This window comes from Tachysurus fulvidraco, chromosome 4, assembly GCF_022655615.1.
Source record: "Tachysurus fulvidraco isolate hzauxx_2018 chromosome 4, HZAU_PFXX_2.0, whole genome shotgun sequence".
In the NCBI taxonomy this organism is placed as follows: domain Eukaryota; kingdom Metazoa; phylum Chordata; class Actinopteri; order Siluriformes; family Bagridae; genus Tachysurus; species Tachysurus fulvidraco.
Window position 1 is genome coordinate 20721209 of NC_062521.1, and position 25990 is coordinate 20747198.

Consider the following 25990-nt stretch of genomic DNA (forward strand, 5'->3'; position numbering starts at 1 on the left):
GTTCGACAGAGCTGGACCGAGACCTAACCCTGAAAAAGAACAATTGGATAGTTGCGGGGCTGCAAACATCTACAAAATTGAGTTGGAATTAAAGGAAAAGAACTTATAACAATGGTCTCTTGAGGTCAGGAAAATACTGACGTTTTTATCCTGACTCTTCAGAGCCAGTAACTCTCACACATCTTAGGTTCAAAATAACCACACAAGTTATTAAAACTGCCAAAAAAAACAGTGACTTAGTACTAATGCAAATGTAAATGTGCCTGCAGGTTGTTGTTATGTCAGTAAGTTTATATATTTGAAAAGGACTGCATTCCCATCTCTCTCTCTCTCTCTCTCTCTCTCTCTCTCTCTCTTTTTTTTAACAAACATCAGTGTTTGCGCTAACAATCCTTTTCTAAAAATTTCTGCCTGTATTATTAGTAGGTTTAAAATGTATACAGACCAAAACAGAGAAAAGTCTTTATACTATTATATAATAACTAAGTTATTGCATCACACGTTGTCTAATAAAACAATTTATGATCTGCTCGCTTTACTGATAATAGCAGAGCTGAAGTAAAGGTAAATGTGAAGACTGTGATACAAACAAACAATTCTATATGTAGAGGTTTCTTATGTTCTATAAGTCATAAATATGTCTTATGTTCTATAAGTCATAAATATAAGTCTTATGTTCTATAAGTCGAGACACTTAAAGTGGTAAAAATATATGAATTTATATGTGAATTTATATATGAATGAAATCCAGAAAGCATATTATACGGTACTTTCTCTTTTTTATTATACAGAATATGAAAAAGTAACACCTTAAATGCTTTATTCTGGCCATGATGACACTGATGGCAAATAAATACTCTGGCTTGTGAAATATCTAGTTCCCACTATCAGTGACATAGTTTACTCTAGACAGATCAAGTATGTAGCTGACTGACACAAGCACAAAGTCCCTGCGCCATTTTTCTTATCTACGGCCATGCTGTAAGTGTGTAGGTAGAGCAATGAATCAGAGTTTTTATTTTAAATATAGACTAAAAATGTCTTCTTACCCTTGTTGAAAGAGGTTTCCAGTATTTCTACAGTACGCTGCACCTTTCAGTCTAAATGGCACTCCTTCACACAGGTGAGTTTCATCTGTTCCAAAGGGTAATGTTCCTCTCTCCCTTTCACCCTCCAGCAAGGCTTTTTCTCAGGGCCTTTTCACATGACATAATGCAGCCACACCCACACAGCCATGTGAGTGTGTTCACAATTGTATCTGTACAGGTGGGTTTTCTTACTAACACCTGGTAGAGAAAGTTTTTGCATATTTGTTCCGTCTGTAATCCGCTATTTGTTAAAAGGATTAATAAGGCTTTCCTGATAACAGGAGGTCATAAACAAAAGGATATTTTATATGGCAAATCGATTCAAAAGTGATCATTTATCACCTGTATTGTTTAGCTCTGTTTGTTGTTGTTTATTAATTTAATTTAAAATTAGTAAAATAAATTAAAAAGTATATTAAACAATACATAAAAGGTTTTCAGTAAATGTTTTTCTTTTTATTTATTTCCACTATTTTGTTTTAGTGCATTTGTTAGAATTTAGACATGGTAAAATGATGACTGATCAAAATCCCAAGCTTATGGAACCACGTGTGCCATGTTATCACCAAAGAAGTTGATGTCAAGCTTTTGTTCTTGTGTTGTTGTGTGTCATATTATCACCCATAGGCTGTATGGATTTGCTTTGTATCACAGTTTATCCTTACGTTGACTTTAATTAATAAATAAATTTACACTTGTATGTTGCCTTCTTCTCCATTACATGACTATATGCAGCCAAAATAAGGATCATTGATTTATCAAGTTATAGTATAACACGTTAGGGAACCTTCACTTGTAATAATTCTGTGCTGTACAGGTTTTGGATAATAAAAGCAGAGGAAACTGAACTCTGGGCCTGTGGCCCAATTTCTCATATTCCCACAGAGAGTGTCCATATGCTACATTCAGCCCACCCTCGACAGAGCCATGCCCCATACTCATGAATGCACACAAATGCACAAGGTTATCAAAATCACCAGTCACTGGAAGAAAATGTATTTTTTTAGTTTTTTAGTCATTTGGGAAAGGACATAAATGATCCACTTGTAAATCACATAAAAATGATCACATTAATAGTTAAGTGAGGGTTCATTACAGCACATGAATTGATATAAACACATGCTATTGTGTGAATAACGTGATTGCACATGAAAAATAATTATTCATGCAAGCCTCCTCTTTTATGTCAAACGATATTTGTAAACAAATTTGGACGTGGTTGAGACTCTTTGTCAACCAATGACTGCTGAAATGCTGTAAATTTCTCTAAAGCTGCATTATGACACTCTCCATTATTAAAAGTGCTTTAAATAAAACTGATTTGAAATAATTCAATTAGGACCTTTGGAAAATGCATAACTTCTTATTGTTGTTTTTTTTCCTAGAGTTGATTTAAGCCTTCATTCCTGCCTTCAATAGCTGAACAGTGGCCCAATAGAGTTTAGATTTCATTTTTTATCCTTTGTGGTAATATACTTTAGTTTTTCAAATAATTATAGACCTGTGTCCCAACAAACATGAGCATATAAGCATCCTGTACCTGCTGTGGAACATCATTTGTCTCTAATAAAATTATGCACTACATCGTGACTATTTTACAGCTTGAAAATTGCATATTTTTAGCTCAGCTGTTGGCTTTCACATGGCGTAAAGATGCAGCAACAGACAGCTGGTCAAAATGAATTGAAGAGCCATCTGTTCAGTTACTCATCCACAGTAGTGCCGCAATTATGTAAGGAGAAAAATATGTGCAACAACCATTATAGATGTAAGTACTTTCCAATAGATGTAAATACCTTCCAAGCCTATAAAATATAAATAAATCTTTACATTAATTTCAGTGTACACTGTTAGAAAAATAGCACAAACAACTGTTTATTTCTTATGGGATGGAACATTCCAGCGTAGATATTTTTATACATTTCACCAGTACACAAGGATATATTAGGCAAAAGGTGAACAGAAAGTTCTTGAAGTTGGTGGGTTGGAAGCTGGAAAAATGGACAAGGGTCGAATTGTGATGTCTAGATGACTTGGTTAAACCACAACAGCAGGTCTTGAGGGGTGTCCCCGGTATGCAGTGGTTAGTGTGGTTAGTACCTACCAAGAGCAGTTGTCCAGAATGACTTATATTTTAGCTTATTTTTATACAACTGAGCATTAAGGGCCGTGTTGAGGGGCCCTGCATTGGCAGCTTGGTGGACTTGGGATTCAAACTCACAACCTTCCGATTGGTAGTCCAACACCTTAAACACTAGGCTACAACATCTCTGCAATCCCACAAATGAACTGCTGTACTATAATAGAAAGGTGTCAGATACACAGTGCATAACAGAACAGAGTGCCCATGCTGACCCCTGTCCCCCAAAGAAAGTGCATACAAAGGGCATACATGTCCAAGCTTTCATATGTATGTTAAATTGACATGTACCACCTATCTAAACATTTTTGCAGGCCACGTACACCCTTTCATGGCAATGCTATTCCCTAATGGCAGTGTCCTCCTTCAGCAGGAAAATGTGCCCTGGAAATTGTTCAGGAATCGTTTGAGGAACATGACAGAGTTTTATATTTGCACTTTACAGTTTTAAAATTCCCAAGCTCTTAATCCAATCATGCATCTGTGGGATGTACTGGACAAACATGTCCAATTCATGAGGCTCATGGATCCATGTCAGCTCTTAGGACTAAGACATATACAGCACTTCATTAGCCACTAGATGGAGATAACAGCAACCTTCAATAAACATTTTCTCCATGCTTTCTACACTATTTCCCACTAGGTCCCAATTGTGCCACCAAAAACGCTCGGACCTCAAAGATTTATACATTGAGGGTTGCTGTTGTCTCCACCTTGTGGCTAGTGAAGTGCTGTATATGTCTTAGTCATAAGAAATGACATTTGTTAGACCTAAAAGAAAGACCTGGAAAATTGCAACCATAATTTGATTTGGATACAAAAAGAAGTGCAACAGGCTACAATAACCATATATAATTCCCTTATTTCTGCAACTGTTTTTTGTTTGATGAATGATCTGGAGCCTTAGGATGCAAAAACAGGAACACAATGCAGTTTACAGTGCATCCCAAGACACCACACACTCTCATACATTTTTGTATATACATGACCCATTGCACAAACATGCTACCTGCACTAACTATGTAATTAAATAGGTAAAAGTCAAAAAACACTCCCAACGTAGCTTATTTATTCCAAAGAGAGTTCCACCATCTCCAGGTTAAAAGTCATGGAAAATCAACACATTAATGCATTTAATTCATTCATAATAGTAACTGCTTTATTTTGGTCAGTGGGTGTAAAGTCCATGACATAGGCTTAATTTCTATAAGGCGTGAAGAAACTGGAGAAAACAATACACACTCAGACACAAGAAGATGAGCTGAGCTCAAGATTAATCCAGAAACTCTGGAGTCAGGGTGTGACAGCATTGCTTGCTACAGCACCCTTCATAATATTCCTGGTGAATGTAACCACTGCCTAAACCTGTGATTTTTTTTACCACTATGTGCATTTCACTGTTTCTAGTATAACACTACAAACAGTTCATTTATAAGTCTACTCAACATGCTACAGTGGCAGTATCAAGGACAGACAGAGATTGTGCAATTTAGTCTAGTCGTCTAGTCTAATATAGAGGAGAAGTATTTGATAAATTGCCTGTAATGAATTGTTGTTGAGAGGGTGGGTGATGCAGTAGGGCAGTTGTGTCACCCAAAATCTTTCCTAATCAAAGTCCCTAAGATTCATCACCATCAACTGATTTTATCAGATAGTCCTTCTCCACTCATCATCTGCCTATTGTAAATTTACTTCTTTTCAGCTGGGATTTTTCTTCAAAGAATCAAGAATCAAGAATAGATTAGTGACACAGTTCAACATATATAGTGTAGAGATTTTGTATTAACCCACAGCACAGTCACACTTAAAAACACATCAATGATTGCACAATTGCTATTCATATAATAGATTAGAGAATCTTAAACACAACTCTTGTTATATTTCTTGGTATTGCTAATACGGACTCAGACCTTCCTTGTATTCATGGGTAGCTAATAGAATGATCAACATGATCAAAGTATTTGCATTAAAAAAAAACTATTAAATATTAGTACAACCAACTATGTTATAATTCTAATATAACGACTAGATAATTATTGCAAATGGAAATCATTTTCTCAGACAAGAACAGCGATCCTCTTAACAAAGAGTATGGGTAATGTAGTGGAGGACAGAGTGTCATATTTACACAAACTTCACACCTGCTCAAACAAAAAGCAGCATATTCCAATTACTAGGCTAGATTCATTACCAGTCAGAGAAAATGAGCCAGTGCTAAATGCAAGGCGCATATATCTGAGCAGAAAACTCAGTCTATATGTATTTAGAATCTGTATTTAGAATCTGTTATTTAATATTATAAATATAAATGATAATAACCTCTTCAGAGTGTTCAGATAAAGAAATGGATTTTAGAGAGAATTGTGCTTGTGTGCAGGAGGCGGAAAGCATATACTATGCATATGTACTGTACTGTACTGTATATCCTCAAGGTTATAACAGTTGGGCTAATAGGAAATGTACCATATAATGATACTTTATTTATGAGCCAGTTAAGCTCCTGTGCCAGAATGCCATTACCTCACTTCCTACTGAGCTCACGGACAGATTGCTTCAGATCGCTTCAGTCTGGGTTGATGAGAAGTGTATGAAGTGGATACACAGTGTGCTTCTAGTCAGCAGTCCCATCAATCAGAGAGTTTGGACAGGTGGTCTAGCTAGTCTCAGAGAGTACTTCCATTACTGTTACTGCCTGTGAGGCCAGCTTGGTGCTGGGATGACTGCGGAGCTTGGACAAGCTGTCTTTCAGGTTCAGAGCGTCCATCTGCTCCTTCAGTGTGCCTGAAAGATAGATAGAGAGAGAGAGAGAGAGAGAGAGAGAGAGAGAGAGAGAGAGAGAGAGAGAGAGAGAGAGAGAGAGAGAGAGAGCATCCTCAGGCTAAATGTGATGTAAATGAGAGCTGAGATTTGAGACATTAAACCTTTATCCTTTGCCTAAAAAATAAAGTCAATGACTTTAAACTGAAGTTCTGTGCAGCCAGTAAATGATTTACTGTATATATAGTATGTATACTGTAAGTTTTTATAAAAAGATATGTTTTCCATGTATATTGCATACTCCTAGTACAAAATGAAAAAGACAAAGAAATTTAATTAATAAAAACCAACAACAAAAAGCACACAAATGTCAAATATCTAATTACCTATTCAGTATCCAATGAAAGCATCAACATATAAACATCATTTCATCTGACAGTGTTAAGTGAGCTAAGTAGCTCTGAGTGAACAGCTCACTTCCAGAACCTTTCAATCTCAAAAATCCCCTACAGCCTGATTTGTTGCACAATTTTGTACTGGTTATTTATAGCGAGAGGGCTTTTGTGTTACTCACTGGAGTTGGCCAGACTGCAAATTAGCCCCAATGTGCTAAATTTGACTTCCACTGCACCTACAGGGTCATCTAGCATTTTCTTCAGGGTGGATAGCAGATCAGCATGACTGAACGGCTCTTCCACCACCTCTGGGTAAACACACACACACACACACACACACACACACAGAACAAATATGGGCTATGAGAATCTATTTTCATACAACTCGTGCAACTAACAGTCATAACACAGAGAACAGAACAAAGAAATCCACATATAAAATGGACAGCTGTCCTTACAGTCAATTTCTATTGTTACAAACCAGTAAAATCGGCATCTCTATGTTAAAAGGTTGAACAGTTGTACAGTACCAATATCTATTGCAGAGGCGATGGCTAGAGCAACCAAAGCCTCATTCTGCATAATGACGTGTTCACTGGTTGCCATAGAGATGAGGTATTGGACCCCATCTGCCTTGATAACAGCATGGATGACTTCCTGTCAGGACAAGAGGAAGACTGAATCAGTACTGTACATTACATTATAATGTTTGTCTCAGAAACCTATGCATGCCCACGTTGTGTGTGTGTTTTGTACATGGTGGGTATTTTTTTTGCCGTGTTTTTTTGCCGTCATTTTTAAGGTGCAGCTACTAATTTGTATTTTAAATAAATAACTTACAGAACTATTGATTGTTTCTGTGATTTCTTGTGTGTGTGTGGGTTGGTTGTGGGTGGGTGGGTGGGTGGGTGGTTGTGTATGTAACTCACTGGTGAGCGACTGTGTCTTATAAGTGCTGCTAAAAGCCGATTGGCTTCTCCTCTTACACCAGCATGGTCTTTTGCTTCACACCACTCCATAACCCGTGCCAGTAAAATCTCATCCTTGCCCAAAACTGTAGCTGCCTCATCTAATACACACAAACACACACACACACACACACACACACACACACACACACACACACACACACACACACACACACACACACACACACACAAAGACAGTACATAGGAGTGAGTGATGTACTTGTGTGAGGTTTTCTACCCTCAATGTATTTATCGCCTTTGCAAAGTGCAATAGTTACTTGAATGTAGCTAGTGCTATTTTGGAGAGAGAGAATGTATTCTGTTATCCATTATTGTGCTTCTGGAGGCTGTTACGAGCCTCTGAAGGTAATAATATACTTTGAAAACAACATAATTATAGTCTCTAGAATAACAATTTTAACACACGTTGTGTCTCTAGGATAAGGAAGAATCATTTACTAGCATTAATGTGCTTTAGTATTTGCATTATTATGCAAGAAAACCATCACACAAACAAAATATTTATGTGGCTTAAAATATCAACAACTTATATCTACTGACATTGCAAGTCTTCACAACACAGAAAATTTTGAATTAAATTTTTATTAACAATTTGACCTTTTTATTTTAAACATGTGGTTTATAATTTTGAAGACTTTTAAAAGGCATTTAGTAAAGATACCATGTTTAGAAAAAATTGGATTTACACTTTAAAAAACCTTTTATTATTTTTCTAGCCCGTAACCCAGTTCCTCTTTTAAAAAGCTGCTCAACATGCATCAAGATCACATGGTGCATTTTACTTACCTCAGAAGTCAGATCTCAGAATGACATAATTTTTAACCACCGTCCATTGTTAACAGATTTGCCAGCTAATTCTGAGAAACGATGTATATTTACCTCCTATATTTATTGACTATACAGTGAACTGTAAAAAGGGGGTCATTTGGTTAGCCATAGGTTAATTACTCAGAGTTTTATCCTTTAGTTTAATTTTGCAGTAAAGTAGAAGCGCTAGGGTTGGATTGCAGGAAGAGGAAGACTTGTCAGTGTCACAGGCAAGTACAAACTGCTTCTTTAATATTTCTTCATACACGGTTTTTACATTTAACCCTAATGTCTGTTTAAAAAAATAGAAAATTCTGGTAACTTTTTTAGATTTCATGTACACTACAATATGTATTCGCTTGGTGTCCTGACCTTGGCCATCCACCATCATACGCAGAGTCCCCAGCAGCTTGAATTGGACGGGAGGCATGTCGGAGCGAAGCAGAGACCTGATCCGCTGAATCACTCCATCCTCCAGCATGCGCACTTTATTAGATGCTACAACAGCATGAAAAAGATGGTGTCTTTAAGCCTGATCTCAGTTTGATTAAGAATAGATTGATTAAATTGAGAAGAGTGCAGCTAATCAGTCTAATCAATAGTTAAATTTATTGTACAATTTAAAGAGGAAGAACTGCTTGCATGGTATGATAAGAGGAAAATATTTTCCACTTTTATTACTCTGACAATTGACAGCAGAAACAAAATGCTAAGTAAATTCTTTTTCTATGAAGCAAAACACTATGTATGTGTCATTAATTACAAATCCAATGTTCTTGTCATGTTCAATTTTGTTCAGCTGCACAGATTTTTGTTTTAATTCAAAGATTAATTACCTGGTATAGCAAGATTTCTGAGAGCACTAAGGCCTGCGTGCTGCACTGACACATCACCTTCATCCACATGATGCTCTAGCAGGTCCAGGATATACGGGACAATGCCCAGTTCCATCATCTTTACACAATTACTGTCTGAAAGATGAAGCAGAATTAGTAGAGAAAAGAGGCAGGAAGAGAAGAGACAGAATGGAGGCATTTTGCTATTGTAACTGCGACACAGAGTAGGATCTACACTAAGGCAGGTATAGCAATAGCAAACTTCACTATATCTTAATCCCCAAATATTAGCTAGCATTTTCAGCATACCCTACTAGAAGACTTAAGTGAAGCTTGTTTATTATGTAGCCACCAAGCTAGCAATAAAATCTTTGCTAGCAGGTAAAATGAATAATGTTAATTATAGTAGAGCTGCACTTATTTGTCAGTTGGTGTTAAGTGTTCTGTAATAGTGTGAATCAAACATGAAGTCCAATGATGGACACACACAAACTTTTTATATCACAGAAACTCACCATTCCTGGCAAAGTTGGCAACTGCCAGAGCTCCAGACAGTTGAAGCTGAGTGTTAGAAGACTGTAGCCAGGACAAAACATCCTGATACACAACCCCTGTTCCCTCTCCAAAACATTTCTGCATGGATTCATCTAGAAAAGTTTTTAATTTAGTTGAGGATACTACCATATTTGTTTCATTATTAGCTCTATACAATAACAGGGCATTCTTATCATGCTTTGATGCTTTCCATTTGGCTGAATCATATTTGCAACCAACAACTGTTACTGTATGTTACTTACAAACATAAGGTAGTCATTCGTTTAATGCACAAACACAATGGAAACTTTAAGTATTTGCATTTTGATGGCAAAGTTATGGAATGCAGCAGTATCTAAGGCATGTTTACTTTAGGTTCTGGGCCGAGGATGTGATACTGGTTCAGCTTAATGTTTATGTATTTTTAAAAATTTGGTAACGGCACTTTTAGGTCAGACTTACCCCCCAGTAGCAGTGTTACAATGAGGTTGGACGCTATTTTTATACTACACAGGTCATGAGGGTTGGAGTCACTCTGCAATCCTCTAATCATTTCAGAGAGAGCTTCAGGCACGCCACCCTCGACAAACTGGAGCTTCAGTGCATCTGGGTCACAAAGACACAAATGTATTTACAGTAGTACGCTACAAGTGTTTGGAAGATGTTGATGATGATGATTATGGGCATTGTTCCTACTGTATATACATTATTAGTGTTTTCAAGTTCCTTCTCCTGTAATTTAACCCAAAATAAACTTCTATGCACTTTTTTTAGCTACTATAAATAAAGGTTTATCTGTTTTTGCACATATACTGAACTGTGTGTCGGTCTCACCACTCTCTCCCAGGGAGCCCAGCACCTCTAAGATAAGATGGCGGCGCTCAGCATCTGGGGCACGCTTCAGCTGTGAGGTCAGAACATCTGCCAACCCGACTTCTGCCAAAGCTTCTCTCGCTGCATCTGAACATGGGCAGAGATTCAGCAGCCTTTAGCTTTACCCTACTGTACATCATTTGCTGCTAATCCACCTTACATCCTTACATCTATATCAATCCATTTATAGCCCATCATGTAAACAAAAACAGAGTAGCATATGTGAGTTGTGAGAAAGATCGTTTTGATTAACTACAAGCAGTGCATCTGCCGACTTTCTTACCCACATCAGCAAGATTACACAAGGCCAGAAGGCAGACATTGACTAGTGGATCATTCTCTGGGTACTGGTGCATAATGGCCACCAGTCTAGGGATAACACCACTCTTCACCAACTGAGTCTGTTGCACAGCTGAATGTGGGATACAGGGACAGAAAGAGAACAAAATCAGTAGAAAGAAAATGGGAAACAATATATAAAACAAGTGAAAATAAGTACAAGAATGACAGGATATAACAAATGAGATATGCAATGTACAATGTATTGGGTATTTGTTTGTCTGCAGTGAATGCTTGTCTTTGTCCAATCCTTAACAAAAGGCTGTTGGTTCAATCATAGCTGTGCTCACTGTTGTCGAAGCAGATGCGTCCGATGGCACGGCCGGCGTGCAGCAGCAGCTCCTGGTCTGGGCTGTTCAGTAAAGGCACCAGAGCAGTCACCAGACCTGCCTGGATACACCTTTCTCTTACAGAAGCTATAATACCAAAAATGTTTTGGAATTAGACATTAGAAAAGACTACGCTCAAATGGAATGACATATTAAAGCCACAGTATTTATTTAGACTTTGCAAGAAATTATCTTTAGGTATCAAAGATTTAGAAATGTTTGTGACAAAGAGGGTTTGGTCTCTTTTGCTGTTAAAACAAGGAAAATAAGCTTCCAAATTTCTTGAATTTATTGACCATGTTTAATGGTTTGAATTTTAATAAAACAGTAGTTCCTTCAAGGAAACTTTAAAGGTGGCTATACCATTAAAACTACTAACAGTTGAAGTTAATAATAACATTGATTATCTTGTTACACTGATAACTGTCAAGGAGTGGGATATATTAGGCAATAGGATTACATAGAATAAACTGAGAAGTCTGATGGAAGGAGGAAAAATTGTTAAGTGTAAGGATCTGCGCTACTTTGACAAAGGCCAAATTGTGAAGGCTAGAAGGCTGGTTCAGAGTATCTCCAAAATGCTAGGTCTTCTCTGGGTGTTCTTGTTATGCTGTGGTTAGAACAAGTGAACTAGCAAAAGGGTCATGGATGCCCAAGGCTCAATGATGCACATGGAGAGTGAAGGCTAGTCCATCTGGTCTAAACTCACAGAACAAATTACTGAAAAGGTTTATGTTGGCTATAATAGAAAGGTTTCAGAACAAACAGTCATTGCAGCTTGCTTCATATGGGGCTGTGTAGCCACACACCAGACAGAAAGCCCATGCTGACCGCCAGACGAAAGCTTCTACAATAGGCTATAGGCTATATATTATCAGAACTGCACCATGAAACAAGTGAGAAAGTTGTCTTGTCCTGTCAATCACTTTTTTTACATCATCTGGAGGGCCAGGTGTTTGTCACTTACTTTAAGAAGAGATGGCACCAGAGTGTACTATTCAATGAAGGCAAGCTAGCAGAGGCAGTGTGATTCTCTGTGCAATGTTCTGCTGTGAAACCTTGGTTCCTGGCATTCATGTGGATGTTACTTTGACCTTTGACCTGAACATTGTTGCAGACTAAAGACATCCTTCATGGTAACAGAGTTTCCTAATGGCACCTCATTCAGCAGGATAATGTGCCCTGATACACTGCAAAAATTGTTCAGGAAGGGTTTGATAAAGGTGTTCAATTGGCCTCCTAAGTCTTAATCATCTGTGAGATGCACTGGAGAAACAAGTCCAATCCATGTAGGCGACATCAGAACTTACAGGACTTAAAGGATCTGCTGCTAATGTTTTGGTGCCAGATACCATAGCACACAGTACAGCATACAGTACTTTAGAGGTTTTGTGGAGTCCGTGTCTTGATGTTCAGAGCTGTTTTAATGGCATAAGGAGACCTACATATTACATACTATATTACACATGTGGTTTTAATGTTAAGGCTGATCAATCAGTGGACATCATATATATTATAAGATCCGGATTATGCTCTCTTGGATAACAAGACTAGGATGAAAATGTATTATTCATATTAGTAATAATGAATGTTGATAACTGTTTCTGTTACCTTCTCTGGCCGTTTCAGCCACCAACAGAGTCACTTGTATTGTGAGGGAGCCTTTTTGTCTCAGTGCCTGGGCCAGTGTAGGCAGTATTCCACTCGAGGCTATCTGCTCTGCAGCACCCATTTCTAGGGAAAGTGCAGAATATATTGTGTTTTGATGCATGTGTACTGTATGTGGGTTGTGCATAAGGTTCACCTCAGTTGTTCAACATGGTATTCTTGGTTGGCTATGCGTTTTAATTGTGTACTAGCAAATAGCAAAAGCCTAAAATATGCTTAGGGGCTCAACATAAACTTCCCTACACTATTATATCATTAATGTTCTTTAATTTAAATTTATACCATCTCTTTTATCTGCTCTAGTATCTGCCCTTACTCCACACAGCTGTCCTGACTCTGGTAGTAGCTTCTCAGCAGGGTACTGTTCTGTGAAGGGAGAATTTCCTCAACCTTAAACTGAAGGGAATCTTTCATTAGAGTGGGCGTCCCAACTAAAAAACTCAATCCAGCCAAGGAGGCAGGTCACACTGTCAGATCAGGCTGTGCTGCCATAGCAACATCTGCATTGTGTTCTTTTCGGGGAGTCTGGATCTTCCATTTTTAGATGCATTTGCCAACTAAAATTACTAAGAAACTGACAGGCAGTAACAACAAATTAATTTCACAAGAGGCAAGTAAAAGGTGAAGAGAAGAGAAGAGTGCAAGCAAGATTTTACAGGTGAGATTATCCTCTCCAATTTATTCTCCAATGATTTCATATGGCTTTTCCTCTGTCTTTCAATCAATCTGCACATCTTTTATCCTAATTTGTGTCTGTTTTTTCACTTTCTCTATAGTACTTTTTTTTTATGCATTTACTCAAACCATACAAATCTAATGAGAGCATTGGTGCACACACAAGTGTTGGCAATTGTTATTGGTGTTATTGTGGTTCGGTGAATGGATTGATTCATAGATCAAACAGTGGACTCAGTTTAGAATGGATGTATTGATGGATGGATGGACAGCAAGGTTTAAAATATGTTTATGGAGGGAAAGTTAATAGATCAATATATGAAATAATGGAAACAGGAATTGGATGGATGGATGGATGGATGGATGGATGGATGGATGGATGGATGGATGGATGGATGGATGGATGGGTGGATGGATGGATGGATGGGTGGATGGATGGATGGATGGATGGATGGATGGATGGATGGATGGATGGATGGATGGATGGATGGATGGATGGATGGAAAGATGGATGGGTCAATTGCTCAACTGATAGATTAATATATGGGTAACTGTTTAGGATGGATGGATAGAGGGAAGGAAGAATGGATGGATAGATGCATGGATGGATTATGGATGGATGGATGGATGGATGGATGGATGGATGGATGGATGGATGGATGGATGGATGGATGGAAAGATAAATGCATGAATGGACAAATGAATGGTTGGATGGGATGATGATCGATGAGGGATGAATATATGGGCAACGGTGTTTAGGATGGGTGCATGGTTAATGGGGGATAGATGATGAAAGGATTTATGGATAAAAGGATGGGTAAACAGATTCATGTAGGTATAGATGATTCTTAGATAAACAGCTAAATGTACAACAGACTTTAGGATGGATATTTGTATGAATAGACAGATCGGAATATGAATATAGACTCACTCTTCTCCAGTAAGACATTCAATAGGGTGTCCAAATGAGGCTTCAGTTCCTCCTCTACAAGCTCAGTGCTCACACTGACGGCGTTCAGAGCCACAGTCAGAGCATCTGAAACAGGAACTCAATATCATAAAGGAAACCAATCAATTATACCTGGGCAAAAACGTCTACCCAGGGTTAATAGATGCTTTTTCAGTGGTCTGACATCAGAATTATTCTTCAATTAAGAAACATCAAAGATTACAGATAGTCAGTGTGAATAGAAATACTGTTATAAACACATCTTACATCCAGAATCTATTTTTAGTCTATCACAGGCAACGAGTTACAGTCGTGTTTCATAAGCTACTGCCCAGTCAAGTCCTTTTTTATGTTAGACATTTTGTTATGCAAAACACAAGAGTATCTCTGGCAGGGTTTGTGTGTATGGTTGTGTATTTTCACTTCCATGGTTCATTTAAGCAACATCTTTAAGAATTGATTCAGTTAACCAATTGTACTGTTTATCTGTATACAAAGCACTTCAATGCATTTCAAGTTCTCTGTCTTTCATTTGTGACTGAAATATTAATAAGTGCAGATAAAAATTTCCAGATAAAATGGAGACAGAATAAAATAGAAGTAAATGATTGTTTATATTTCTAAATGCTAAATCTTTATTTGCACACTGCTTTTTTTCCTGAAGGTAAAGCCAGCACAGACAGAGCTGAGCGGAGAGAGAGAATGTATGCAAGCAGGAGAGTAATCACCCTGATAATCCCTGGTAAGAAGAGTGAAAATAGAAATACAGAGTGCTGGGCTACTCTGAGCTATTACAGATAAATTATAACCACAGGCTCTTAGTATGAATGTATATATCGAACTGTCATGGCTAGACACAACGTAAGATACAAAAAAAAAATCTATGAGAATCTTGAGAAATGTGATTCTTATAGAATTAGAAACTGAGTGGCTCAGTGGAGTCCACAGGGTTCTCATAAGCTAAGGCAGCTTGCCTGACACCATGAAACACCTTAAACAGTCACACTAGTCCCAAATCCCTCTGGGGTGTGGTGCTCAGGACTTCATAATGTCCACTTGTGGAGCTCATCACATCTCAGAGCCCGATTTTAAATATGGTCAAGTGAGGCAGAAGATATATACAAGCATCTCTGAGATGCATCTAGCATTTCTCATAACACAAAGCATCATATTTATGTCCTGAAGCACATTAGGTCTTACTCATATAAGGACAGATTGGCATAAAACTGAGGAGTTTTAGGTACTTACCCATATCGGCCATGGTTAATGGTAGTCTGGGTGTTCCTCAGTGTCTCCCTGTCTCTATATCTGCCTCTAGCCGCAGCTCCGTGTGGATTGTGTGTGTGTGTGTGTGTGTGTGTGTGTGTTTGTGTGTATGTGTGACGACAGAGGCACCCCTCCTTCAGGCAGGACAGCAGGCTCCAGCCTCGAGTACGTCTTGAGTCAGCACCTGGCTTTGGACAGCCTCACTGGTCCGTTCCATTGATGAATATATGCGCGTTTGTACATCATATCACATACCCTTTGCCTTTAATCTCTCCTGCTTTTTTATGCTTTTATACTATTTTTATTCAGCGTTCCCCTTCCACACACAGACATACTCTCTCTCACTCTTTGACAATCCCTCCCCCTCCACTCTCGTTCTCTCGTTTGAAGACAGGCTCTCCCACCCTCTCGTTCTCCTCATGATACGCTCTAAATCCTAAAGCTGCCCAAAGCTCATCCGTCGACAATTAGCCCTCATTCTGAGACACAGCCTTTATACTCTCAGCAGTGATCCTCATCACTGATTCATTTCCTTGCAATTGTTTCTCTATTTCAATATTTCAAAAACACCATGAAATATATATATATAAAATGCAGCTAAAGCAGAGACTCCTATCTGTCTTAGAATTGTAAACATTTAGATAGTTTATATTTCAAAGCTGAATCATGTGAAACATTAGTAGTATACAGTCGTATACAAAAGTTTAGGAACCCCTGATAATTTTGTAAATTTTTGGGTGAGTAATATATCAGTAGTGAAATGAGGTTTATTGGATTTACAGAAAATGTGCAATATGCATCAAAAAGAAATTAGACAGGTGCATAAATTTGGGCACCCCAACAGAAAAATCACATCAATATTTAGTAGAGCCTCCTTTAGCAGAAATAACAGCCTCTAGACACTTCCTATCGCCTGTAATGAGTGTCTGGGTTCTGCAAGAATGTATTTTGGACCATTCCTCCTTACAAAACATCTCTAGTTCAGTTAGGTTTCATGGTTGCCGAGCATGGACAGCCCGCTTCAAATCACCACACAGATGTTCGATGATATTCAGGTCTGGGGACTGGGATGGACTTGTTCCTCTGCATAAATGCCCGAGTAAATTTTGAGCAGTGTTTTGGGTTGTCGTCTTGTTGAAATATCCACCCCCATAACTTCAAATTTGTGACTGATTCTTCAACATTATTCTCAAGAATCTGCTGATATTGAGTGGAATCCATCCCTCAACTTTAACCAGATTCCCATTACTGGCACTGGCCACACAGCCCCACAGCATGATGGTAGCAAGTGTTTTTCTTGGAATGCTATGTCCTTTTCTCCCCATGCATAATGTCACTATGACCAAATAACTCAATCTTTGTTTCATCACTCCACTGCACCTTAGTCTAAAATGAATCTGGCTTGTCCGAATGTATGTTTGCATACCTCAAGCGACTCCATTTGTGGCGTGTGTGCAGACAAGGCTTCTTTCGCATCACTCTCCCATATAGCTTCATCTTGTGAAAAGTGTGCCGAATTGTTGAACGATGCACAGTGACACCATCTGCAGCAAGTTGTTGTTGTAGGTCTTTGGAGGCGGTCTGTGGGCTGTTTTTGACCGTTCTCACCATCCTTCACCTCTATTTTAAGTGGCCTGCCACTTCTAGCCTTAACAAGAACTGTACCTGTGGTCTTCCATTTCCTCAATATGTTCCTCACAGTGGACACTGAGAACTTATATCTCTGTGATAACTTTTGATGAACAATCTTTTTTCAGGTCATTTGAGAGCTGTTTTGAGGTCTCCATGTTGCTACTCTTCAGAGGAGAGTAAAAGAGAAAAACAACTTGCAAATGGCCACCTTAAATACCTTTTCTCATGATTAGATGCATCTGTCTATGAAGTTCAAGGCATAATGAGCTCACCAAACTAATTGTATGTTCCAATTAATCAATGCTAAGTAGTTACAGGTATTCAAATCAACAAAATGGCAAGGTGCCCAAATTTATGCACCTGTTTAATTTCGTTTTGATGCATATTGTACCTTTTCTGTTAATCCAGTATACTTCATTTCACTACTGAAATATTACTAGAAGGGGGAATCGTTCTTCCCTTTGAATGATGTGATAGCATATGAGCTTATGTCCATTAAACTATGACTTGTTACTTTCCAGCAACTAAATCAATATATTCTATACATGAGGAAATATTTTGGATGTCACAAATACCCTAAATGTTAATGCAAATTTAAGTGTAGATTTTAGACATCTTTAGATAAAGTGACAGCATTTTCTGTCAAGAAAGGCTCATGAACTTTGCAGTCAAGGAAAAGGTTAAAAATTACTAATTCAGTCATTTCCACCTGTCAAATCTCAAAGTATAATATATTATTCAAGAAAAATATGTTAAAACATCACTCTCTCTCTCACTCTCACTCATTTTCTACCGCTTATCCGAACTTCTCCGGTCACGGGGAGCCTGTGCCTATCTCAGGCGTCATCGGGCATCAAGGCAGGATACACCCTGGACGGAGTGCCAACCCATCGCAGGGCACACACACTCTCTCAGAAAATTAGCAAAAGCTCTGAGTTTCCTCAGCAAGGTGTTCCTGGGCACCTCATATTCTAACAATGAATTAATCTGCTGTTAGTGAATTGATAGTGATTGCAGGGTTAGACAATACTAGTTATATTGTTATTATAGTTAAATGATTCTAGTTATTACAATAAATTATGCCACAAAACACTTTTTTTAGAATACAGTGGACCCTGTTGTTAAAAGGATTTCAGTAGGATTGTATTTAGAAACAAAGAACCATTAATTCTTCAGTGAACATCAGGGTGTGGGAATATTAAGTAGCATGCATGACAATTGCTATCAGTATATTATTATTGTAGCAGTTGCAGTTGAGTTGCAATTAAAAGAATTTTGAAAGTTAGCAGCATCCAAAACGACCCTGTGAGTTTGTGAGGGGGTTAATACAGGAATAGGGGGGAAAAAAGGTGAGATAAATATTTTTTCATTTCTGTTCATTTTACGGTTGCTTCGATTAAGAGTATATATTAATTTTCTTATTTCATACATTTTTGTGCAATATTTGATATTTAAATAATCAACTTGAGAGATATGACAACTAACCTTTTTATGGGGGGGTCTACTAATCTTTTAGATTAGATTAGATTAGATTAGATTCAATTTAACCAAACATAAACATTCATAAATCTTACCATAGCAGTCACACAACACTGTCTTTAAATATCTTAAATCAATCATTTTACTTTTGCATGCTCAATATTATAGCAGAAAGCAAAATGTATATGCAAATCCATGTATTCATAAAAATATTTAAATATAATGGAATATCATCCATACTCTGTTTTTTTTCATGTCCAGTAGATGGCAGAAAAATCCTTTAGTAATGATTTTTTTAAAAAAGGGATAGACAAAGGTCTGATCAGAAAGGGAGGTAGATTAGATAATTGCCTATTAACAGTCTCTTCTAAAAAGTTTCTATGGTATGTACAGTGGTATTAAAGTCCTATAAGAAGATAAAAAAAAATAATGTGATATAGCAAACAACATATTTCAAGTAAAAATAAACATAAACATTCAAGGGGCAATGTTGTTTTTTTTTTTAAATGTTAAAACTCTAGTTTAACTGATGCTTAAAGCACCTTTTGTTTGTACTACAGCACTCAATCACAATCTTTTGAGGTGACTTCCAAGTCGGCATATTTTGATTTGGCAATTGTATAACACTCTTACTTGCAAAAAATTGCTCCAGATCTATTTAATTGCAAAATGATCCCCTGTGCACAGTCATTAAACAGGATTTATAGGATTTAAATCTGGGCTTTGACTGGGTCATCCTACTGTAAATCATTAATCTTCTAAAGCCTTGTTGTTGACTTGGACTTTTTGTAATTATCGTGCTGAAAGGTGAAATTTTTTCTTGATATTTAGCTGTCTTTTGTGCCCAAGCAGACATAAAATACATTTATGTATTTTTCTGCATTTTTTCCTAAAATATAAAATTGTAAAAAAAAAAAAAAAAAAAAAAATTGTAAGTAAATAAAATGATCAGACAAGTTTTTCCTTGTTTTCCTTTTTTACATCAGAAAACCCAGCCATTTTAACAGGCAAATGAATATTATTTATTTCCACTGTATCTATAACTTGGGGAAGGTGAACAAAAATTAGGGCAAACATTTTAATGGGGGTTATAAAGAGGCAAACGTGGTATTAAAAGAATTTAAAAAAAGGTGGAGGGACAGACATGAAGTGATTCAGCAGAAGAAGTTGGAGAAAGTAATGCATCAGCAGATCAGCAGGGGACAGTGTGACATTAATCTTGCTTATTTATAAATCTCTTCATCTTTAATCATTGCTTTTATTTGGTCCCATATTTAAAATGAGCATTACCATTACATCTCACTGTAACTAATGTATATTTTAGCTTCTGACAAAATTTTATGATTACAATAACTTATAATATTACAATAACTTATAATATATTGATATAGTCCCTCTGAAATTTACAGCCAAGACAGTGTCAGAAATAATATGGTGCTGCTGTGTGAAATGCTGCTACAGCTTTTTCCTTACTGAGAGCAATGTTTGTAAAAACATTGTGTAAAATAATTATTTAATATTGTTTTGAATAATAGCTGGTTTTAACATGAATATTTGTGTGTGTGTGTGTGTGTGTGTGTGTGTGTGTGTGTGTGTGTGTGTGTGTGTGTGTGTGTGTGTGTGTGTGTGTGTGTGTGTGTGTGTGTGTGCATTGCCATCAAACTTATGCCTTCTTTCCAAACACCAACAAGACCAGACAAAGCCTGCAATGGGAAAACAAGCTCACCTCTGCTCCTCCTTTGATGCTTTCTTCATAGGCATTTCCACTAAACACTGTTACAAAGATATGCAGCAGTTTAATGCAGAGATGCCTGTGTTAGTAAAATCTGAATCTTTCATTTCACTATAAAAACAAACATACAGAGTCTATTCAGTAAAAATGAGGTAACAATTCACACTCAATTTGTTTGGGTAGATGTTATCTCATGTATTTATTTATTTTTTTAAAGTTAAGACAGATAGTGTGGAATTTACTCATTATTACATATTTCACTTGCTGACTAATATACTTAAATAAAATGTAAATGATTTGTATGGGTTGTATTTTCTGCCCTCGAAAATCCTTTTACAGTGTTCTCTCTTTTTCACTTGTCCGACCCAGAATATACTGATAGTATATTAATAATATTTCATTTTACAACTGTCATAAGTCACACAGTCAGTCGTTACAAATGATTGTTTAGCAAATATTAATCTCTGAATCTTTTAAATTGAGCTTAGAAGGCAATCTGCTTTGTTATCTTTAAAGGAAGAGGAAGCAATTTAGCATTTATCTTACTGTTTTAATGCATAACACCAAATACTCAGGCAAGCAAATAACTCACTTAGTGAGCAGAATACAATCTTGCAAAATGTAATTAATTAAATTATGTGGGAAGCACAAAGAGTGAGACAAAGTCACAACTTTACGTTGATCTCTCGTTGACTCAGGTGAATTGTTTCTTTTCACAGTGTCATGGGAATATCTGCTCAAATGGAAATGATCTAATTAGTTTAGTTAAAAAACAGTAGATGCAGTTCTTCTGAGAGACGCTGCCTCTCAACAGAGAAAGCAAATAGACATAAATAGAAAAATATATTACTGACAGACAGTGACGGATACCGTGAAATGGTGTAAGAGCCACACAATTCTCTGAAGGACCCCCATCAAAAGATATGGTACAAAGAGGTGAGGCAATTTCTCCATGAAATGCACTTTGTCCAGACAGACTTCATTAGCTAATGGATTCAGCCTGCATTAATCACTACACAATTCCAGACAGCCCTCTTAGGCCTTAGGCCCTCTCGTCCCTTTCCCTCCCTCCTTCCTGCTGTTATTCTCCATATGCTTTTATTTCCTCAAGGCAAACACTTGATTTTCTTGCTTTTAAAATTTTGACATTGTCTGATGACATTAATTTATTATAACAGTGGGATATTAAAGACACAAAAAAACATAATTTTGTTTATAATGATCGCACAGCATGAACACCGTCATCCTGCCATTTCCCGACGACAGTGTGGTGTACAAACGGAGATACTCGAAGTTATGTGTGACACTAAGAATAGTCACTATATATAATAAATCAGTAATAAATTACAATTGAACATAAATCGTATCTAATTAGAATACAGAACAGTTGCTTCTAAGTGGAAGGAAGACTGTGAAAATAAAAACATTATCCCTTAATAAAATCACTAATTGAAGAATTTAGTCATTATGTATTTCATTCAATATTATATTTACTTCTAGAAACGAAAATAAATATCTAAATATAAATACAATTAAAATTAAACTGTATTTTAGAAGGATTTCCCACTCTATGCATTTAAAAAATTAGACATTCAGACTGCCCAGTCATGTAGATCACCGCATTAAACACTGTTTAATATATATTTAGTGTTCTGTTTACTGTTAATATATAACATTATATAAAGTCCTCATAATGTTTTTTAGGAATTTCACATTATCTAGCTTTTTATAAAATGGAAAGCCCTTGATGAACATTGTTGACACCTATTCCTTTATCTTTAAAAACAAGACAGTACGGGGTTTGGCTGCATTAATACTAAAAACTTTAGGGGTGTGTGTGTGTGTGTGTGTGTGTGTGTGTGTGTGTGTGTGTGTGTGTGTGTGTGTGTGTGTGTGTGTGTGTGTGTGTGTGTGTGTGTGTGTGTGTGTGTGTGTCTGTGTGTGTGTGTGTCTGTGTGTTCAGGGGGTTAAACTGTATCCCTCTGGAATCCCTTCCTATTTAAGAGAGACAAAGTAACAGAGAGAGAGAGTGTGTGTGAGTGAGAGAGAGAGAGAGAGAGAGAGAGAGAGAGAGAGAGAGAGAGAGAGAGAGAGAGAGAGAGAGAGAGAGAGAGAGAGAGAGAGAGAGAGAGAGAGAAGAAGAAGAAGAAGAAGAAGAAGAAGAAGGGGGTCTCAGCTTTATATGCCGACTAAAGAAGAGGACCTTTCATTAAATATTCAGCAACCTCCTCCCCAGGAATCCCTGCCCCTCAGCAATGTCCCTACCATGGAAACTGGCATTTTATTATAATTAGGTCTATATAGTGAATATTTAATCATCTAGTGGGTCCTATTAGAAAAGATGTCTCATGTGGTGTTGTTTGAAAGGAATAAAGGCTATTAAAAACAACAAAGACTTAAGTCAAGGTCTTGCTAATGAAATCCAGGATGTAATTAAACTGTACTCAAGTCCAGTCAGTGTGCTTCCTTTCAGACAAGTCATATGAACTTCACATGGTTTTGTAGTCATTTCACATGTTTGACATATTGTTCACACATAGTTTATGTGATCTTTTTCACACTATTCAGTAAACAGATTCATTTGTTTTACATCATGTTCATTTGTCACATTTGTAGAGCATATGTTTTTTGTTTGTGTTTGAATCTGATTGTCACATAATCACTGTAAAATGGATGTGATTCTCTGTGAAGGCTTAATAAAGATGTTACATTACACATATTATCATAGTGATATCACAAGTGTTAAACACAGATGTTAAAATAAAAGTTTTTGTTGTTGTCCAGCTCTTAATTGGGATAAATCAGTTGCGAGTCAACATGCCATAAGTGTCATCCTGTCTATTAAAGAATCACTTACCTCACTAAAGTATCCAGTAGTATTCAGTGTACTGTCAATATTTGGCTCATAAAGACACACAACCGTGACTAAATACCATATTATTATAGCTAACTGCACAAATTACAAAGAACTACAGTTCTGATTATGTATTCTTGACTTTTTGAGGGGACAAGTTTGTGTACATTGCTCAGTTAGTGTGTTATACATCAGCAGGTGGTGCTTTACTTAGAGAGAATCCGCTTACAGAGTCACAAGGCCTTCTCACGGCCCAGTGTAAGTCTGTGAGACAATTTCTTTACCTGCTGTGTGTATGCAATGTATGTGATCCATTGAGTAAATAAGAACAGCTAAGCCTGCCAACTGTAATGAGTGACTGGCTTAAGCTCAGAACTTAATCTGGCTAAACAAATCATGAGGATATCTGAGAAGTAAGGCAATAATGAAAAGTTCTCTGTAAAGGTGAAAAGTGTTCAGCAAGGGTTTACAGACTAGACCTTATAACTGGTGTTGATACAACCAGTTTGTATTGAGATCAACCATCATCCCCTAAGTGAGCTGTAACCAGCACTTATACACCCCTAAGGTTTGCTTTTCTTGAGAAAAAATGTATGGAAACGTCCAAGCAACCTGATGTGTCAAGCCAGATCATGGCTGAAGGATGAAGAAGGAACTGAAAAAACTGGGTACAAAACAGAGACTTACTCTGGACAAAAGAGGAAACACAAGACAACCTGTTTGTTTCACTCGTCCGCAGTTCAATAGGTGAGGCCCAGGTTTGAGTGAAAATGCTTGGTCAAGCTTCTTTAACAAAGCTTGAAATAAATACTATGGTGGAATGATTTATAATACTTAGCCCTAGAGAAGGAGGAAATAAACAAAAAACTCCAGAGAAAAGATTCTGTTTACAGGCCACTGGCTTTAAGTCAGTTGAACAAACAGGAGCCAAAGAGGTCAAAGTTCATGAAGGGGCATTCATTGTCCCATGAGCTTTTTCACACCAAAAGATTTTGTTAGCTCACTACTTATCAATATCCCCACATACTTCTACAGAGCACCAAACTAGAATTAGCATCTGTATATAGCCGATTAGTTGGGAAATCTGAAAGCCTGGGATTGTAAGCTAACAACTTCTAACAGTTATATAGTTTGTGTCACTGAATTTTACTGGGGTTATACGATCTTGAGTGAAATCTTTTCAGTCACGTTTTCCAGCTACATAATCAGAGGATGATGCATGAGCACCTTGAGCACCCTGATATCACATTCACTAACTATGCATGACAAAAAACAAACATTGCTTTAGGGATACAGTATTTTCCATTAATCGCTGAAGCTTTATCGTGATAAAATCATTGTCAACTAAAAATTCTACATTTCAAATGACCCCAGGTAACAGCATGCATAGACACAGATGAAATACCAGAACAGCTCCAAGAACAAACTGTTCTTCTACAGAAGGTGGGAGTCTGATGCACGTCATCTAAAGTTATACCCTGAAGGAACCCTGCACTTGGGAATGAAGTGAAAGGTTCAGATAAAAGTAACAAGAAAAAATTCAGGGAATAAATTTGAGTAAATTCAGTAAAATCTTAAAATTGTCTTGACTTGCCTTGCCTTGTTTCCTGAGGGCCCGTATGTTAAATTACTTTACCTGCATAAGAGAAAGATTTATATACAGCTGCACCCCTGTTTTCATGTTTACACACAGACTCCAGCTGGTGGAGAAGGTTACAGAGTTCATGGGAGTGTTTCTGTTTACTAAGGAATCTTGCACCTTGAACTCAGCACCTTGACTTGCATGAATTCACAGATTACTACAGAATGACATGTTTCTGTCAGTCATGACGGTGTGGAGAACATTTTGAACAAACTTGCTACAAATTTAGAAAGAGTATGACTATTAAAAAAATCACATGACTGTCATCTGACCACATGGCAAAATTTCAAACATTACTGCACCCTTCAAGCGAGCCATAATAGCTTTATAATGGTTAGTTGTTTAGAGCTTTGTGATGTGATCCTGCTTTAAAGCAGAACATGGAGCTTAAATGTTTTGTGTCCACTGAAATTATGTATGATATTCTACACAAGGCAGAACCTAACGTGAATAGAAATGTTAGGATTTTTTCAGTATCTGTTTTATATTTCCTGACTTGGTACTGCTTCTAGGTGCAGGAACATGTTTGCTTGGGCTTGTCCTACATAATCATGCATTCTTGCTTTGTTGAACTTCAGAGTTACTCTTTATGGGTCTGAATAAAGAGCCACCTGTGGAAAAGTGTGCATCATACAAACAAGGTTAATTTACTCGTTTTCCTTCTGTTATCTAACCATAGTCACAAATTCCAGATGCTCCTAAGCCATCACTAGATGTTTTCCAAACCAACAGTGAGATTTCTGTCTACTGGGGATTTCCCAATACAGGACTGTTAAGGCAGCATGTTGTTGCTATTGTTGTTGTTGTTTTAAACGTACATCAGTTTTAACACGTGGTAATAATTGTGCATGAAATTTTCCTAAATAAAAGTATTTAGAAAAATTCTCGGACTGCCCAACTATATTATACGGTATCATATTGTGAGAGAAAAAAATATTTATAACTATTTTTGGATTCAAAATCCAACCGTATTTCTGTGGCATATTTACGACAGTGTCGTTAAACC

The 25990-nt window shown here is 37.2% G+C and overlaps 1 protein-coding gene across 1 annotated transcript in view; it reads right to left on the minus strand.

Moving 5' to 3' along the window:
* si:dkey-191g9.5 (rap1 GTPase-GDP dissociation stimulator 1) overlaps positions 1–16008 on the minus strand; it is a 16785-nt gene extending 777 nt beyond the window's left edge. Inside the window, exons 1-14 of the mRNA XM_047812922.1 lie at positions 15628–16008; positions 14362–14478; positions 12699–12821; positions 11049–11174; positions 10703–10831; positions 10381–10506; positions 10009–10152; positions 9528–9659; positions 9013–9147; positions 8549–8674; positions 7310–7449; positions 6911–7037; positions 6560–6688; positions 1–6009 (exon numbers count right to left, since the gene is read on the minus strand). The exon at positions 1–6009 is cut by the window's left edge and continues 777 nt beyond it. Coding sequence (XP_047668878.1) covers positions 5882–6009; positions 6560–6688; positions 6911–7037; positions 7310–7449; positions 8549–8674; positions 9013–9147; positions 9528–9659; positions 10009–10152; positions 10381–10506; positions 10703–10831; positions 11049–11174; positions 12699–12821; positions 14362–14478; positions 15628–15640 — 1695 coding nt within the window. The 5' untranslated portion in view covers positions 15641–16008 and the 3' untranslated portion in view covers positions 1–5881. The remainder of the gene's footprint in view (positions 6010–6559; positions 6689–6910; positions 7038–7309; positions 7450–8548; positions 8675–9012; positions 9148–9527; positions 9660–10008; positions 10153–10380; positions 10507–10702; positions 10832–11048; positions 11175–12698; positions 12822–14361; positions 14479–15627) is intronic.
* Between the last annotated feature and the right edge of the window lie 9982 nt (positions 16009–25990).